Consider the following 18,556-nt stretch of genomic DNA (forward strand, 5'->3'; position numbering starts at 1 on the left):
CCCATGTTGACTCCAATGCTTCCTACAGTTGTGTCAAGTTGTCTGGATGTTGTTTGGGTGATGGGACATTCTTGATACACACGGGAAACTGCTGAGCGTGAAAAACCAAGCAGTGTTGCAGATCTTGACACACTCAAACCGGTGCAACTGGCAACTACTACCATACCTCATTCAAAGGCGCTTAAATATTTTGTCTTGCCCATTCACCCCCTGAATGGCACACATACACAATCCTTGTCTCAATTCTCTCAAGGCTAAAAAATCATTCTTTAACCAGTCTCCTCCCCTTCATCTACACTGAATGAAGTGGATTTAACAAGTGACATCAATAAGGGATCATAGCTTTCACCTGGATTCACCTAGGTCAGTCTATGTCATAGAAAGAGCAGGTGTTCCTAATATTTTGTACACGCAGTATATGTGATCGTACACAAATGTAAGCAAGGTTTGAAATGATTATGTTTTAGTCAAATATTATATCTGTTTGAGCTTCTTGGGATCAATTTGCAGTCTACAAATGTTCCGGCCCCCTGTCGACGGCTATATTTCACTCCTGTCCCTGCCTCCGTCATTCTCAGTCTCTTCGCATCGTCTTCCTCTCACTCTCTTTCTCCATACCGCTCAGGCGCTAATGGCTTCCGGTGGGGGCACTAAGAAGGCAACAGCCAATAAGGTGGCTGTATGCGCTGACACGGTACCTCTGGGTATCCTGGGATACGTGTATGTGATCTGGGAAGGATTAGTCTTCGTCTATGTGTGAGAGAGAGAGAGAGAAAGAGAGACAGAGACAGAGAGAGAGAGAGCGAGAGAGAGACAGAGAAACAGAGAGAGAGAGAGACAGAGAGACAGAGAGACAGAGACAGAGAGAGAGAGAGTCTCTGGGTTTAGGGCTGAATATAGAGAGAGACTGTGAATGGGCAGTGGAGGTTTTGTGTTAAAGTATGGCTAAGACACTAAACTATATTATGTGGTACTACCATAGAGTTACCATAAAACTGGACACTTGAACAGATAAGAGAGTGGACAAACTGTGAAGTCAATACAGTCGTATAATGCCTGAAACGTATGATTTAGGACAGCTGTCTGCATACCTGGGTATCATAACTTGTTAGTGACCAAGGTAGTATAGAAAGGGCACTTACTTGCATCGGAGTGGACGGGGGGAGTGGAGGGGATGAAGGTGGGGAAGAAGAAGGAACGGAGTGAGCGATGGTCAGAGGAGTGGAGGGGTGAGCGTTGGGTAGGGAGGTTCTCACAGCTCCCCACACTGCTGTTGATCTTCAGGTGCTGAGGCTTGGACTTCTTCTGCTTCACTCTGAAACACACACACACAGCAGAATGGTTATACTACCATTAGACTGTTATGAATGGTTATAATACTAAAGTACAGTTATAAAACCATAGCCATTAGTTGAAAGATACAGTAGAACATGGCAAGGGTTATCCAGAGTAAAAAAAGTCATATTTTACTTTGAAAATGGGGAAAATCAAACAACTTGAGACATCTCAGATATCCTGAGAAATGATATCACTATAAGGGTAATAGTGTTAAACTTTCGACATTAATCGTCACTCTCCCTGAAGCCTCAGCCTCCCCCCACAGAAATGCCATATGGGAAGAGGCAGTTAGGTAATACCTAGTACACAACCCACCAATTAACCCTAAGGCCTGACAGACAACAACAACAACAACAACAACAACAACAGCAAACATGGCTGCCACCCAACGGGAGTGACTCATCGAGAGAGAGAGAGAGAGAGAGAGAGAGAGAGAGAAAGAGAGAGAGAGAGAGAGTGCACCGAGAGAGACAAAGACAGAGGGGATGGATGGCTCTTCAAGACACAGGCTGTAAAACTAGGCTAGGTATGGGCTCTGCAACCTAACCAGTCCATAATGGGTTTACACCCCCCCAGAGTGGCCCAGAGCAGTGGCCCTTCAGCCTCTTTCAAGCTTCACTGAGGGGTGCTTGTGTAACCCATCAAAAACGAGACAGGAACACTCATCACACACGTATCACTCAGTTCCCCTTGACACTGCTAATGATGAGCCTGCAGTGGCACCTGGGGGACTGGGGTGGAGGTGGGGGGCAGATATAAAGAGTGAGAGAGGGACAGGGTATGTAAGTGGGATGCAGAGAGAGAGAGAGAGAGAGTATACAAGAGGGATGCCGGGAGAGAGAGAGAGAGAGAGAGAGAGAGCGAGAGAGAGAGAGAGAGAGAGTATACAAGAGGGATGCAGGGAGAGAGAGAGTATACAAGAGGGATGCAGGGAGAGAGAGAGAGTATACAAGAGGGATGCCGGGAGAGAGAGAGAGTATACAAGAGGGATGCAGGGAGAGAGAGAGAGAGAGAGAGAGAGAGAGTATACAAGAGGGATGCAGGGAGAGAGAGAGAGTATACAAGAGGGATGCCGGGAGAGAGAGAGAGAGAGAGAGAGAGAGAGCGAGAGAGAGAGAGAGAGTATACAAGAGGGATGCAGGGAGAGAGAGAGAGAGATTATACAAGAGGGATGCAGGAAGAGAGAGAGAGATTATTACAAGAGGGATGCAGGGAGAGAGAGAGAGTATAGAAGAGGGATGCAGGGAGAGAGAGTATACAAGAGGGATGCCGGGAGAGAGAGAGAGAGAGAGAGAGAGTATACAAGAGGGAGGCCGGGAGAGAGAGAGAGTATACAAGAGGGATGCAGGGAGAGAGAGAGAGAGAGTATACAAGAGGTATGCAGGGAGAGAGAGAGAGAGAGAGAGAGAGAGAGAGAGAGAGAGTATACAAGATGGATGCAGGGAGAGAGTATACAAGAGGGATGCCGGGAGAGAGAGAGAGAGAGAGAGAGAGAGAGAGAGAGAGAGAGAGAGAGAGAGAGAGAGAGTATACAAGAGGGAGGCCGGGATAGAGAGAGAGAGAGAGAGAGAGAGAGAGCGAGAGAGAGAGAGAGAGTATACAAGAGGGATGCAGGGAGAGAGAGAGTATACAAGAGGGATGCCGGGAGAGAGAGAGAGTATACAAGAGGGATGCAGGGAGAGAGAGAGAGAGAGAGAGTATACAAGAGGGATGCAGGGAGAGAGAGAGAGTATACAAGAGGGATGCCGGGAGAGAGAGAGAGAGAGAGAGAGAGAGAGAGAGCGAGAGAGAGAGAGAGAGTATACAAGAGGGATGCAGGGAGAGAGAGAGAGAGATTATACAAGAGGGATGCAGGAAGAGAGAGAGAGATTATTACAAGAGGGATGCAGGGAGAGAGAGAGAGTATAGAAGAGGGATGCAGGGAGAGAGAGTATACAAGAGGGATGCCGGGAGAGAGAGAGAGAGAGTATACAAGAGGGAGGCCGGGAGAGAGAGAGAGTATACAAGAGGGATGCAGGGAGAGAGAGAGAGAGAGTATACAAGAGGTATGCAGGGAGAGAGAGAGAGAGAGAGAGAGAGAGAGAGAGAGAGAGAGAGAGAGAGAGAGTATACAAGATGGATGCAGGGAGAGAGTATACAAGAGGGATGCCGGGAGAGAGAGAGAGAGAGAGAGAGAGAGAGAGAGAGAGAGAGAGAGAGTATACAAGAGGGAGGCCGGGATAGAGAGAGAGTATACAAGAGGGATAGAGAGAGGTGATGAGGGGCAGAGAGAGAGAGGAAACAAAAGAGTGAGGAAGTACCGTAGTTGGAGACAGACAGAGATGGACAGGCGGAGTGAGACTGCTCATTTGGACTGCAGTCGGTTTCTGGTTGGTATTAAAGCCTGCAAGACTTTTCCTCAATCACTGACACACAAGTCACACAATTAGACCTTTTTAAGCAGTCCTTCGACACATCATCACAATCACTCTACTGCAATAAGGAAGCTCCCTGCAGGTTATCCCTTTCTCACTCAAGCCTTGTTTGGCAATAACGCTAAAACCACATTATGCCATTCAAATCTAATTTGGCCCATTCATCTCTCCTTGTGTCTATAGATGAACCTCCAGTGATGGATAGATTATTTGCAGAGGGGGAAAGAGGTAGAGAGAGACATCGAGAGTGGATGGGGGAGGACAGGTGTCAAGTAAGATGTGAATAATTGTACCCTGTTGCTCAGATCAGCGGCATGGCAATCTGTTCAGTCATTGTGTCACTATTATGTGGAAAACGAAACACATGCTACTGTACCATTCCATCATACTGCCAGGCATGGAAGTCTTTGAGGGGAGCCCAACAAAACAAATCCATGAAATGGATTCCTTACACATGGTGGGTGGCCCATAAGTATACCCTAGCTAGCGCAATAAGCATACTACTACTGGTAAGTATGCCATCATACTGTCAACCATGGTAGTCTGTGGTGGAATTAACATTTGCGGGAGTTCCAATGTCCATGTTATGGATTCCATACTAGCATAAGTAGCACACTACATTGTATTATGTTATGGATAATGGGACACAAGCAATTAACAATAATATAGAAGAAGAATTTGGTGGGTTATTATATTTGTCCAATTTCACACATACAAGTGTGTATTAATACGCATGTGTGAATTGGAAATGTGTTTTTTTGCATATGCCAACTCCTACTGAGATGATCTCGGAGAGTGGGGTCTCAGCCAGGGTCTGTTCCTTACCTTATTACTTGTACTTTGTATCAAATCAAATCAAAGTTTATTTGTCACGTGCGCCAAATACAACAGTGAAATGCTTACTTACTAACCAATAGTGCAAAGAAGGTATTAGGTGAACAATAGGTAAGTAAAGAAATAAAACAACAGTAAAAAGACTGAAAAACAGTAGCGAGGCTATATACAGTAGAGAGGCTATAAAAGTAGCGAGGCTACATACAGACACCGGTTAGTCAGGCTGATTGAGGTAGTATGTACATGTAGATATGGTTAAAGTGACTATGCATATGTGATGAACAGAGAGTAGAAAAGAGGGGTTGACGGGTTGACGGGTGGTGGGACACAATGCAGATAGTCCGGTTAGCCAATGTGCGGGAGCACTGGTTGGTCGGGCCAATTGAGGTAGTATGTACATGTATGTATAGTTAAAGTGACTATACATATAATAAACAGAGAGTAGCAGCAGTGTAAAAAAGAGGGGTTGGGGGGGCACACAATGCTAATAGTCCGGGTAGCCATTTGATTACCTGTTCAGGAGTCTTATGGCTTGGGGGTAAAAAAAACTGTTGAGAAGCCTTTTTGTCCTAGACTTGGCACTCTGGTACCGCTTGCCATGCCGTAGTAGAGAGGTGAGTTTATGACTAGGATTTTTAGGGCCTTCCTCTGACACCGCCTGGTGTAGAGGTCCTGGATGGCAGGCAGTTTAGCCCCAGTGATGTACTGGGCTGTACCCGCTACCCTCTGTAGTGCCTTGAGGTCAGAGGCCGAGCAATTGCCGTACCAGGCAGTGATGCAACCAGATGTTGCAGCTATAGAACCTGTTGAGGATCTAAGGACCCATGCCAAATCTTTTTTGTTTCCTGAGGGGGAATAGGCTTTGTCGTGCCCTCTTCACGACTGTCTTGGTGTGTTTGGACCATTCTAGTTTGTTGTTGATATGGATACCAAGGAACTTGAAGCTCTCAACCTGCTCCACTACAGCCCCGTCGTTGAGAATGGGGGCGTGCTCGGTCCTCCTTTTCCTGTCGTCCACAATCATCTCCTTAGTCTTGGTTACGTTGAGGGAGAGGTTGTTACTCTGGCACCACACGGCCAGGTCTCTGACCTCCTCCCTATAGGTTGTCTCGTCGTTGTCGGTGATCAGGCCTACCACTGTCTGCAAACTTAATGATGGTGTTGGAGTCGTACCTGGCCATGTATTAAGTGAGTTGAATAAGAATCACATGGTCCAGTCTCGTGTCTGGGTTTATATACCGTAACTCAAAGCCTGATGCAACACAACAACACTTTGATTTTCATGAAAAGTTCAACTCCCTTTTTTTGGCAAGTCATCAGAACTGCTGGAGGGAATAGATAAACACAAAAACCACATGATCTGGTGTGGACGTTACACAGACAAGCAAACATGCACACACCCCGAATTATGTTAATATAAACAGAACAAATTCTCATTTGATCAGGCAGAATACAGCAGTGAGAAAGTCAGCGCTTCAAACAAACATCTTTTGCGGATAAATGAAATGAAGAAAGTGAAAAGCGTAGGTCATGAATATTCCACAGGTCTCTATGTGTGCATCATCCCAACCCAGCTGGAATATGTACACTGAAGAATTACAACCTGTAATTATGCCCTGCAGAGATTCCATCTGCATACCTCTGCACTAATTAACTAACCTGGGTTCAAATACTATTTCAAACCTTTCAAATATTTTTAGTGTTTGCGCTAGTATAAGATGGGCAGGGTTTGCAATTTCACAATTAATCTATTGGTTCCATTGCGCCAGGCAGGGTCAATCAAGTCCAGATAATGTATTTTAAATGATTTCAAATAGTATTTGAACCCAGGTTTGACTTACGTTGCTAACGAGAAATATTCTTATGTTTTCACTAAGCCCATATGTGAAAGAAGCGACCAGTTGTTTTTTATGCAAATGCCCTCAGGATATTAACATTCTCTCACTGACATCTTTATGCAGCTTTAATAGAGGTTGGAGAGAGATTAGATAAAAAAATATATGAGGCAAATGCTTCAGAGGTGGGCTACTGACAGTGAGCCATTATTCCCATACTGATCTATAGTCAATATTCTGCTGTGATATTCTCTCTCTCTCTCTCTCTCTCTCTCTCTCTGTCCCCCTCCCTCTCTCCCTCCCTCCCTCCCTCCCTGTGGGACCCATGTGTGTCAGTGCTGTCAGAGGCTGTAGTGGGTGAAACACTGAGACACACAGCCCTCAGTGGGGAGGCATGGAGGAAAGAAGGAGAGCGGGAGAGAGAGGGGAAACAGGGAACAAGTGCATTTAAAGCTGAACATGTTGGAGGGGTGACAGCAGGCAGTGAAGCCAGTAGGTGCAGTGAGCCCAGAAAAAGACAGGGCGAGAGAGAGAGAGCGAAATAGCACAATGCAAAGGACTTCCTCTCCTGTCAGTTTGTGCTTTCCAACCCCCCCCCCCCCTCCCTCTCTCTCTGACTTCACTTTTGAAATAGTTAAGAACTTCTTGGTGTAACATGGGTTCCCATTCATAACACATTAAGAAGACATTGTTAGGGGTGATATTTCAATATTGTACTGGATAATATAGTGGTTTCCACTACAAAGATGCAATGCGATTTCTGTCAGAGTTAGCTTTGTTCTCGTCCTCTTGAGCCATGAAGAAATCACATTTAAAAATAAATTGCATTAAAAAAAAAAATCTTGGAAGATTTCCCAATAAACCTGCAATTTCCCAATAAATCTGCCACACTGTTACCAAGAACATCTAAAACATGTGTTTTGTATCTTTGTGGTAAAGGACAGTTAGATATTTACTGTGGGGGGGTCTGAAATAGGAGAGTTTTTTTTGTGCTTTGGGGATGGTTGTGTGGTTTATAATTGTGCACAGGGGAGGGTAGTGTCCTCATCTGCTTGCATGCGCCTCCCTTATATCAAGGCGTTTTGGTACTTTCCTTATGCACTATGCTTTTTCTGTGTGCTAACTTCTTTCTATACCACAGGTCAATATAGTCTACTAGTCTAACTGCCCTCTATCAACCATTCATAATGACAATAGTGGTAGGTCGATCGTTTGTCCAGATCTGCAATAGGCTAACTAGCAATCATACCACACATAAATGCATTCAAAGCTGCATAGATTTTCTATATGAATCCACAAGAAAAAATAGGAGGAATAGCTTATAGGAAGCATGGAGGCCAGGTGTGTCATTGCACACGAAAGAACAGTGAAGACGTGAGACACTCAGCTCAAAAAGCTCCCCTATTGATCTTGTTTAGGGAGAACACAATTATCCTACCTAGACTAGCCTGCAACGCCACAATACAATGAATAATTGCATTATTGTTTTCAAGTGAGTACAACATTTTACTCTAGGCTACAGTCAAAATGTCATTTGAATAATGCCGCAAAAGCCCTGTCATTTGAATGTTTCATTTCATTTGGATAATTTGCAGGTCTACTATCTACAGTTTATAAGTTCTAGAAAATGCACAGTAGCAGGCCAGTCTGCCTGTATTTTTACTTCTGCTACTGACATGCGCTGTCTATTGTGGATCATCACTCTTCCAAGTCGTCCTATATTAATGTGGTCACATATGCTCCCGGCAGGCCAAGAAATTCAGGAAAGAGTAACACACTCTGCATCTTCTCCAATTCAAGCGGCTATTCCTTGCGCACTTAAACAATGTCAGAACAGGCCTGATGGAAACATCACATTGGGTGGTAAACTTTCCAAATGTCGACAAAACTAAATACGCTAATGAATATACACATCTTTGGTTAATCCTGAAACTGTTTGACCACACAGAAGATCAAAAGGTCGTAGTTAGTCCATCAGCAAGATGATATCACTGAAACACACTGGCCTGGTGCCTAAACGAATATGCTTTCATGGTATAATCACACACAAGGCCACACGCGCTATGTTCAATAACACAGAGACAGTCTAACTAATTTCAGAGGGTGATCCCCAGTTAGAGGTGTGTGTGTGTGTGTGTGTGTGTGTGTGTGTGTGTGCGTGCGTGCGTGTGCGTGTGTGTGCACGTGTGTGTGTGTCAATATCACCAACAGTCCCAGTGGGAGAAGCATGCAAGAAGAGAACGGCTTTAAAGTCAGAGCTCTACCTATCTAGCTCCACATTTATTTTCCTATTATTTCCAAATGAAACCATACCTCAACCCTTGTATGAGCAAACCTTAATATTAAACAATGCTGCTGGAGACAAGAAAAGCATAGCCGTGTTCTTTAAGTGGTGCTTTGGGACCGTGGTAAAGGGAAAGGAGAACAGTCGAGCAGAGACTAACCAGAGGAACAAAGGGTCTGCGTAATATTGAACCAAAACCAAATGAAAATGACACCTTAAAACTCACTGAGATTATTTCAATACCAAAGCATAAATTGCAGAAAGAGTTTATGTCTTGGTCGTCGGCTGTGAAAAACAAATAAAACTCAACATTGAACGTAGGCAGGGTATCAAACCCCCCCCCCCCCCCCCCCCCCCCCATGCATTGCCTTTAAATCCTCTGTCTTACGGCTCTCCACCCTGGGGTCTCAAGAGTCATCTCAACACCCACCCAAACCCCCACTGGCTCGCGCTCACCCCCAATCACTCCTTCCCCGGCACCATGGCTTGATAAATCAATTATGCAACAATGGCATTCAGTTCAGCACAGCCTCTGCCTTGCACTCCTAAATACTCATATAAATTCAGAATCATGCTTCCAATTTTCTGGTGTGGTGCAGGAAGGCATCTGAGCGCTCATTACCGCTGAATACACTGAGAGGGGCATTAGGTTGTGTGTGTGTGTTTGTGTGCGTGTGTGTGTGTGCGGACACCCCTTTTCTCCTGACTCGTCATTAATGGCAGGGGGCCAGAATCCTGAATAACAAGGATGAGCTTTCCTTGAGAGCCAAGAGGATCAGAGAGAGAAGAAGACACACACATACAATACACACACACATAGACCTTACGTCCGCCCATGAAGCTGCTCCTCCTGACGTGATGTGTCTTTATGCACTGCGTGTGTCTTCTATAAGGGTGTTATGGGCAGACAATATAGCAGTGTTATGTGTCACTAATAAACCAAGAGGTCATGGGTCAGGTGTTAAAGCATTAATGTTTCTGTCAAGGGAATAGCTGTAGCTCTGATCTGTATTCTAATGGGAGGCATTGACTATTCAACAACATTAACACATAGCCTAGTTAGGAGTTAGAAATGATTATTTAATGAATCTCTCTCTGTGAATTTAGAGCTTCTTTTTCCACACAGGAAGTGTGTTTGCGCTTTATATGAAATAAACTATATACCAATGTAACAGCAAAGTATTATATAATAACATGGTATTACCACTTATTACAATTATATAATATGTTACTTATAAACAAAGTGAGGCCAAAGGGACTTTAAACATTTAGGAACTGTTCAGTGGTGTAAAGTACTTAAGTCAAAATATTTGAAAGTACTATCTGTATTTTACATTACTATTTATATATTTTACGACTTTTACTTCACTACATTCCCAAATACAATATATACATTGTATTCCCATACATTTTCCCTGACACCTAAAAGTGCTCAGATTTATGGTCCAATTCACACACCTATCAATATAACGTGTTGTCATCCCTTACTGCCTCTGATCTGGCGGTTTCACTAAACACAAATGTTGCGTTTATAAATGATGTCTGAGTGTTGGAGGGTGCCCCTGTTTGTCCGTAAATAAAAAAAAGAGGAGAAAATTCTGTCGTCTGGTTTGCTTAATATAACAGAGGGGTACATTCGGCCCTCCACTTCACCCGCCTCCTCGAGTTTATTTTTCGTGAAGAAGAAGGAGGGAGGTCTGTGCCCGTGCATTGACTATCGAGGTCTCAATCAAATCACGGTGAGGTACAGCTACCCGCTAGAGGTGTGTGTGTGTGTGTGGTACTTGGATGACTGTTGGAGCATGAACTGTACGCCAAGGCTGAGAAATGCCTGTTCTTCCAGCAGGCCGCCTCCTCCCTAGGGTATCGCATTTCCACATCATGGGTGGAGATGGAGAGTGACTGCATTTCAGCCGTGCGTAATTGGCCGACTCCCACCACAGTAAAGGAGGTGCAGCGGTTCTTAGGGTTTGCCAATTTCTACCAGAGATTTATCCGGGGTTTTGGCCAGGTGGCTGCTCCCAGTACCTCACTGCTGAAGGGGGGTCCTGTACGTTTGCAGTGGTCAGCTGAGGCGGACAGGGCTTTTGGGCACCTGAGGGCTCTGTTTACCTCGGCTCCCGTGCTCGCCCATCCGAATCCCTCTTTGGCGTTCATAGTGGAGGTGGACGCATCCGAGGCTGGGATAGGAGCAGCGGTCTCTCAGCGCTCGGGCACGCCACCGAAGCTCCGCCCCTGTGCCTTCTTCTTGAAGAAGCTCAGCCCGGCGGAGCGGAATTATGATGTGGTGGACCGGGAGTTGTTGGCTGTGGTTAAAGCGTTGAAGGCGTGGATACATTGGCTTGAAGGGGCTAAACAGCCTTTCCTCATCTGGACTGACCACCGCAACCTGGAGTACATCCGGTCAGCGAGGAGACTGAATCCTCGTCAGGCAAGGTGGGCCATGTTTTTTTTACCCGTATTGTGTTTACCCTGTCCTACAGACCAGGCTCCCAAAATGTGAAGGCAGACACACTCTCTCGGCTGTATGACACAGAGGAGCGGCTCACGGATCACACACCCATACTCCCGGCCTCCTACCTCCTACCTGGTAGTGCCGGTCGTGTGGGAGCTGGACGCGGACATTGAGCAGGCGTTACGTACAGAGACTGCTCCCCTCCAGTGTCCAGCTGGAAGTCTGTACGTTCCGTCTGCTGTCCGCGACCGGCTGATATACTGGGCCCACACGTCACCCTCCTCTGGTCATCCTGGTATCGATCGGACGGGGCACTGTCTTAGTGGGAAGTACTGGTGGCCCACTTTGGCTAAGGATGTGAGGGTTTATGTTTCCTCCTGCTCGGTGTGCAACCAGTGCAAGGCTCCTAGGCACCTGCCCAGAGGTAAGTTACCCATTCCACAACGGCCGTGGTCGCACCTGTCGGTAGATTTCCTGACCGATCTTCCTCCTTCACAGGGAAACACTGTGATCCTGGTCGTTGTGGATCGTTTTTCTAAGTCCTGCCGTCTCCTCCCTTTGCTCGGTCTCACTACGGCCCTACAGACTGCGGAGGCCTTGTTTACACACGTCTTCCAGCACTACGGGGTGCCTGAGGATATAGTGTCTGATCGGGGTCCCCAGTTCACGTCGAGGGTCTGGAGGGCGTTCATGGAACGTCTGGGGGTCTCGGGTCAGCCTTACCTCAGGTTTTCACCCCGAGAGTAACGGGCAGGTGGAGAGAGTAAACCAGGATGTAGGTAGGTTTTTGAGGTCCTATTGCCAGGACCAGCCGGGGGAGTGGGCAGCGGTCGTGCCCTGGGCAGATATGGCCCAGAACTCGCTCCGACATTCCTCCACTAACCTCACCCCCATCCAGTGTGTATTGGGGTATCAGCCAGTTCTGGCTCCTTGGCATCAGAGTCAGACCGAGGCTCCTGCAGTGGACGACTGGTTCGGGCGGGCGGAGGAAACATGGGACACGTCCACCTTCAGCGTGCCGTTCTGTGCTGTGCCCCAAAGTGGGCACAGACCATCACCGTAGTGAGGCCCCGGTGCGAACCGGGTCTGGCTCTTGACCCGAAACCTGCCCCTCCGCCTGCCCTGCCGGAAGCTGGGCCCGCGGTTTGTGGGGCCATTCACAGTCCTGAGGAGAGTGAACGAGGTGTGTTACAGGTTACAGCTTCCCCCCGATTACTGTATTAACCCCTCGTTCCATGTGTCTCTCCTCAGACCGGTGGTGGTTGGTCCGCTCCAGGAGTCTGAGGTGCGGGAGGTTCCTCCGCCCCCTCTGGGCATCGAGGGGGCCCCGGCGTACTCTGTGCGTTCCATCCTGGATTCGAGGCGTCGGGCGAGGGGCCTTCCGTACCTCGTGGAGTGGGAGGGGTACGGTCCGGAGGAGAGGTGCTGGGTTCCGGTGGCAGACGTGTTGGACCCTGAACTGCTGTGGGAGTTCCTCTGTTCCCCCCCCCCATGTCCTTGTGTGGTATTGTTTTGTTAAGTGTTTTATGTGACGCGCCAGGCTGGTTTTCCATGTTCCGTGTTATTTCACGAAGTATGTTTATTTGGTCAACTATAGCTTTTGTGACTGTTTTCACGCTTTGCACGTTTGCCATTTTTGACTTTTACTTGAGTCATTTTATATTAAGGTATCTTTACTTTTATTCAAATATGACAATTGAGTACTTTTTCCACCACTAGAACAGCTGTTGCACATCACCACATTGTATCCTCTGATACATAAGTTATTCAGGTGACTGTGTATTTCCCTCTCCACCTAGAGCATCTGACAGAGTAGAGATCGTATTTTGGCTATCACCATCCCTGGGTATACAGTTCCCATGGCGTCACTGAACAGAAATCCAATAAATAAATACAATGCAGGCTGAACTGGGGGATTCCACTTGTCACAGTAAACAAAAATAATCTACAAAAAACCCAGGAAGACATGCATGAGGAGAGGGAGACAGAGAGAGAGGGAGAAATAGATTAGTAATTAAATCTATAAGACATTTTAATTAAAGCAAAGATTCAAATTGACCATGGAATAGATTCACATTTCTCCCCTCACTAAGGCACAGACTTGGTGAATCATAGCTTACCCTGCCCCCTCCTCTCCCTGACTCCCCTATGCCTCCTCCAATCCCTCCCTCCTCTTCCCTAACCTCCCACCCAGTGCTGCGTGATTTATTACCAAATATCAAATTCAATAAGAAAGTGCTTAACATTCACCTCTAAGGCGGAGAGAAGTGTGAGGAGAGGCTTATAGGAAATTTCATAAAGAAGCATTATACGGAATTATGGTGAAAAGAAAAATGGAGCAGAAAAGGAAACTGAGGTAGAAGTAATTGTCACACCCTTCTGGGGCAGCCTGTCATGGGAAGAATTTGATGGGATTCACAAGCTTGATGAGAAACTCTCTGGCTTTCCCTCACAGAACTAAGATTAAACAAACATCTCAAAGTATTTACGCACATCTAACTAAGCTACTAAAAAAAATCTTGGTCGACCAAGAGTCTTCTGTTTTTTCGACCAATTGATTGGTAGAAATGTTAAAACGTGTATTTTTCCATATATTGACACATCCTATGTGTTTTAATCAAATCAACTATTTTCACTGAGCTTCTCTGATGCTTTGGGCACACTGTTTGATTAAATAATTAAGACACACAAATGACCAGAGGGAGTCCGACCAGCAATTGATCCGATTGTGTTGTGCCGGGCTCAGACTTGCTGCACTGTGTTAAAAAAAGACAGCGAATGACTGTGATTGGCACCCGTTGTCTCTCTCTCCTCCCTGCTGCAGTGACCACAACAGAACATCAAAGTGTTTATCGCGCTGTCTGTGTTGCTAAAGCTGCAACATAATTACAGCCTTTCGGACTGAAAAGTTCTGTTACAGAAATCCGTAATTTGTTTAGGAAAAACATTCCCTTTGCCCTCAACCCTTGCTCGCTTTACGTAACACAAGTGTGCGTCGCATGCACGTGACCAAAGACTTGCTCCCTTTCCGGCCTTTTTAGGTCACCAGGCTGCTCATTATGCTCGTTACACCTGTCACCATCATTACGCGCACCTGCGCATCAACAGCCTCACCTGGACTCCATCACCTCCCTGATTACCTTCCCTATATATGTCACTCCCTTTGGTTCCTTCCCCAGGCGTTATTGTTTCTTTTTCTGTGTCATGTCTGTGCGTTGTTCTTGTTTCTTAGTTTGTATTATGTTGTGTTTATTTAATAAAACCCTCACTCCCTGAACTTGCTTCCCGACTCTCAGCGCACATCGTTACAGGACTAGTATGACTTGAGAACGTTGGTTATGTAATTATTACTCCAGAATGTCTGTTATTCCAGAGGACAATTCGGAGATTTGGAAAAAACTAATCTGAAACTAACATTTATGTTACAGCGCTGACCTTTTTAGCTAACGTTAGCTGACATCAATTGTTCTCAATCTCAGCTAATTCGGACTAGAGCACATCTGCATTAATTTTCATGATGCTTAGACCAAAAGTGAAATAATACTTTAGTAATCTTGTTATTTTACGTTGATGGCTACCCAGTAGAGCATATATTGCAAATTATGTTAATCTAAGGATCTCACTAGTTTGTTTAGTTGTAATTTGTTTTGAGGCAACCGTTACCATTAGTTTACGTATAATTTACAGCAGAGTTCCCCTTTTTCTTTGGTTTAATGCTGGTCTTTTGCTTCTGATTGAACGAACCGTGTAGCTAACCCATGTCGTTAATCCATGGTACAAGCGCAACTCAGCCATAGCTGTTATCTGTTACCTCCATAGCTTGCAGTTATACATCTAAACTATCATTGTAGATCACGGGATCTCTACTTTCATTGGTTTAGTTCGGGTTCATAATTCCCCTCCGTTATTATGTAGCTCAGTGTAGCCCGTAGCCATGAGACGTTTCTAAAAATCTACGCATTACATGTAATACCAACTAAATTCACTAGAGGGCATTCAATTTAATGGTATAATTATTGTCCTGCATAGCCCTGCTATTTTAGCAATAAGAGCGGGTTGAGATATTTACTCTCAGACTCAGACATAAGTTACATAAAAATGTACATTGAAAGTTTGTATGTTATGCTATATGGCAAGGAATTCACTAATCACTGCATGTGTGTATATGTATGTATGTGTACATATGTGTATGTATGTGTATATACGGTTGAAGTCGGAAGTTTACATACACTTAGATTGGAGACATTAAAACAAATGTTTCAACCACTCCACAAATTTGTTGTTAACAAACTATAGTTTCATTAATTTATTAATTTACATAATTTGAGTCAATTGGAGGTGTACCTGTGGATGTATTTCAAGGCCTACCTTCAAACTGAGTGCCTCTTTGCTTGACATCATGGGAAAATTAAAAAAATCAGCCAAGACCTAAAAAAAACAATTGTAGACCTCCACAAGTCTGGCTCATCCTTGGGAGCAATTTCCAAACGCTTGAAGGTACCACGTTCATCTGTACAAACAATAGCACGCAAGTATAAACACCATGGGACCACACAGCCGTCATACTGCTCGGGAAGGAGACGCATTCTGTGTCCTAGAAATGAACGTACTTTGGAGCGAAAAGTGCAAATCAATCCCAGAACAACAGCAAAGGACCTTGTGAATATGCTGGAGGAAACAGGTACAAAAGTATCTATATCCACAGTAAAACGAGTCCTATATCGACTTAACCTGAAAGGCCGCTCAGCAAGGAAGAAGTCACTGCTCCAAAACCGCCATAAAAAAGCCAGACTACGGTTTGCAACTGCGCATGGGGACAAAAATCGTACTTTTTGGAGAAATGTCCTCTGGTCTGATGAAACATAAATAGAACTGTTTGGCCATAATGACCATCGTTATGTTTGGAGGAAAAAGGGGGAGGCTTGCAAGCTGAAGAACACAATCCCAACCGTGAAGCACGGGGGTGGCAGCATCATGTTGTAGGGGTGCTTTTCTACAGGAGGGACTGGTGCACTTCACAAAACAGATGGCATCATGAACAAGGAACTTTATGTGGATATATTGAAGCAGCATCTCAAAACATCAGTCAAGAAGTGAAAGCTTGGTCGCAAATGGACAATGACCCCAAGCATACTTCCAAAGTTGTGGCAAGATGGCTTAAGGACAACAAAGCCAAGGTATTGGAATGGCCATCACAAAGCCGTGACCCCAATCCTACAGAAAATTTGTGGGCAGAACTGAAAAAGCGTGTGAGAGCAAGGAGGCTTACAAATCTGACTCAGTTACACCAGCTCTGTCAGGAGGAATGGGCCAAAATTCACCCAACTTATTGTGGGAAGCTTGTGGAAGGCTACCCGAAGGCTACCCAAGTTAAACAATTTAAAGGCAATGCTACCAAATACTAATTGAGTGTATGTAAACTTCTGACCCACTGGGAATGTGATGAAAGAAATAAAAGCTGAAATAAAGCATTCTCTCTAGTATTATTCTGACATTTCACATTCTTAAAATAAAGTGGTGATCCTAACTGACCTAAAACAGGGAATTTTTACTGTGATTAAATGTCAGGAATTGTGAAAAACTGAGGTGAAATGTAGTTGGCTAAGGTGTATGTAAACTTCCGACTTCAACTGTATGTTGTTACTTTCCATTATGTTCTGTCTTAATATCTACTTTTAAAAACCAGACTTGGTTTCCACTATCGTGGTTTCCTCTATCGTAATCGCTCCTCTTTCACCCCAGCTGCCAAACTAACCCTGATTCAGATCCCCATCCTACCCATTCTAGATTATGGAGACATAATTTATAGATTGGCAGGTAAGGGTGCTCTCGAGCGGCTAGATGTTCTTTACCATTCGGCCATCAGATTTGCCACCAATGCTCCTTATAGGACACATCACTGCACTCTATATTTAATAATAATAATAATAATTTATAAAACCCTTTTAGGCCTCACTCCCCCCTATCTGAGATATCTACTACAACCCTCTTCCTCCACATACAACACCCGTTCTGCCAGTCACATTCTGTTAAAGGTCCCCAAAGCACACACATCCCTGGGTCACTTGTCTTTTCAGTTCGCTACAGCTAGCGACTGTAACGACCTGCAAAAAACACTTAAACTGGACAGTTTTATCTCCATCTCTTCATTCAAAGACTCAATCATGGACACTCTTACTGACAGTTGTGGCTGCCTTGCGTGATGTCTTGTTGTCTCTACCTTCTTGCCCTTTGTGCTGTTTGCTGTGCCCAACAATGTTTGTACCCTGTTTTGGGCTGCTTCCATGTTGTGCTGATGCCATGCTATGTTGTCATCTCTTTATGTACTGTTGTGTTGTCTCTCTTGTCGTGATGTGTGTTTTGTCCTATATATATATATATTAAAAAATTATAATAATAATCCCAGCCCCCATCCCCGCAGGAGACCTTTTTCCTTTTGGTAGCCCGTCATTGTAAATAAGAATTTGTTCTTAACTGACTTGCCTAGTTAAATAAATGTTAAATAAAAATAAATAAAATCAGGCAGCTTTAGATGCAAGGGAAAACAGTTGCTATAAATGCCATTATTAAGCTTACTAGCTAAATTTAAACCTGTTCTTGGAGTTTATTCGCAAGGTTAGATAGAAATAGATCAACACATGTTCTTCTCTATCATGCAGAATTGTTAGCTTGAAATTTGGGAAGCTCATTCAATAATACAAACGTGGATGATTTATGTCCCAGGGCACTGAACTGTGTGCATGTTTTTGTTCAATTTAGACTACAGACTATTTCCTGTGTGAATCTCTCTCTCTCTCTCTCTTCTCTCGAAGGAACTGAGCCCTAGGACCATGTCACAAGACTACCTAGCCTGATGACTCCTTGCTGTCCAAAGTCCACCTGGTCGTGCTGCTGCTCCACTTTCAACTGTTCTGCCTGCGGCTATGGAAACCTGACCTGTTGACTGGACATGCTACCTTGTCCCGGACCTAATGTTTTCGAATCTCTCTCTCTACTCTCTCTGCTGTCTGGTTTTAGGCTGCGTTTCTGTATAGCACTTTGTAACGTCGCCTAATGTAAAAAGGTATTTATAAATACATTTGACTGATTGATTGACTGTCATGACTTCAATTGACTAAATCAGGTACCATTTAATTTAGTTAATCTATGCAGGTTTGTCGTCTGACTTCCAGGATCCTGGTGGAGATAGATACAAACATACTCCAATGCAGGAGTCTTACATTACATTTCCCTGCACCCAGGTTGAGGCCGGCTACCAGCAGGAACATGGAGAACTATGTTAGTGTCAGTAAGTCATCCATGCTTTCGTAATATCTATATACAGTATATATAATACTCTTCTCAGGAGGAGTGGAGAAGGCCGATGCACCATAAATCTGTCTACTCCTGGGGTAAC

The 18,556-nt window shown here is 44.9% G+C and overlaps 1 protein-coding gene across 1 annotated transcript in view; it reads right to left on the reverse strand.

Annotated features, from left to right (window-relative positions):
- Positions 1 to 739: 739 nt before the first annotated feature.
- LOC118965027 (kinase suppressor of Ras 2-like) overlaps positions 740 to 18,556 on the reverse strand; it is a 73,243-nt gene continuing 55,426 nt past the window's right edge. Inside the window, exons 6-7 of the mRNA XM_036981751.1 lie at positions 1,143 to 1,315; positions 740 to 750 (exon numbers count right to left, since the gene is read on the reverse strand). Of these exons, the coding sequence (XP_036837646.1) occupies positions 740 to 750; positions 1,143 to 1,315 (184 nt within the window). The remainder of the gene's footprint in view (positions 751 to 1,142; positions 1,316 to 18,556) is intronic.

Source organism: Oncorhynchus mykiss, chromosome 6 (genome assembly GCF_013265735.2).
Source record: "Oncorhynchus mykiss isolate Arlee chromosome 6, USDA_OmykA_1.1, whole genome shotgun sequence".
In the NCBI taxonomy this organism is placed as follows: domain Eukaryota; kingdom Metazoa; phylum Chordata; class Actinopteri; order Salmoniformes; family Salmonidae; genus Oncorhynchus; species Oncorhynchus mykiss.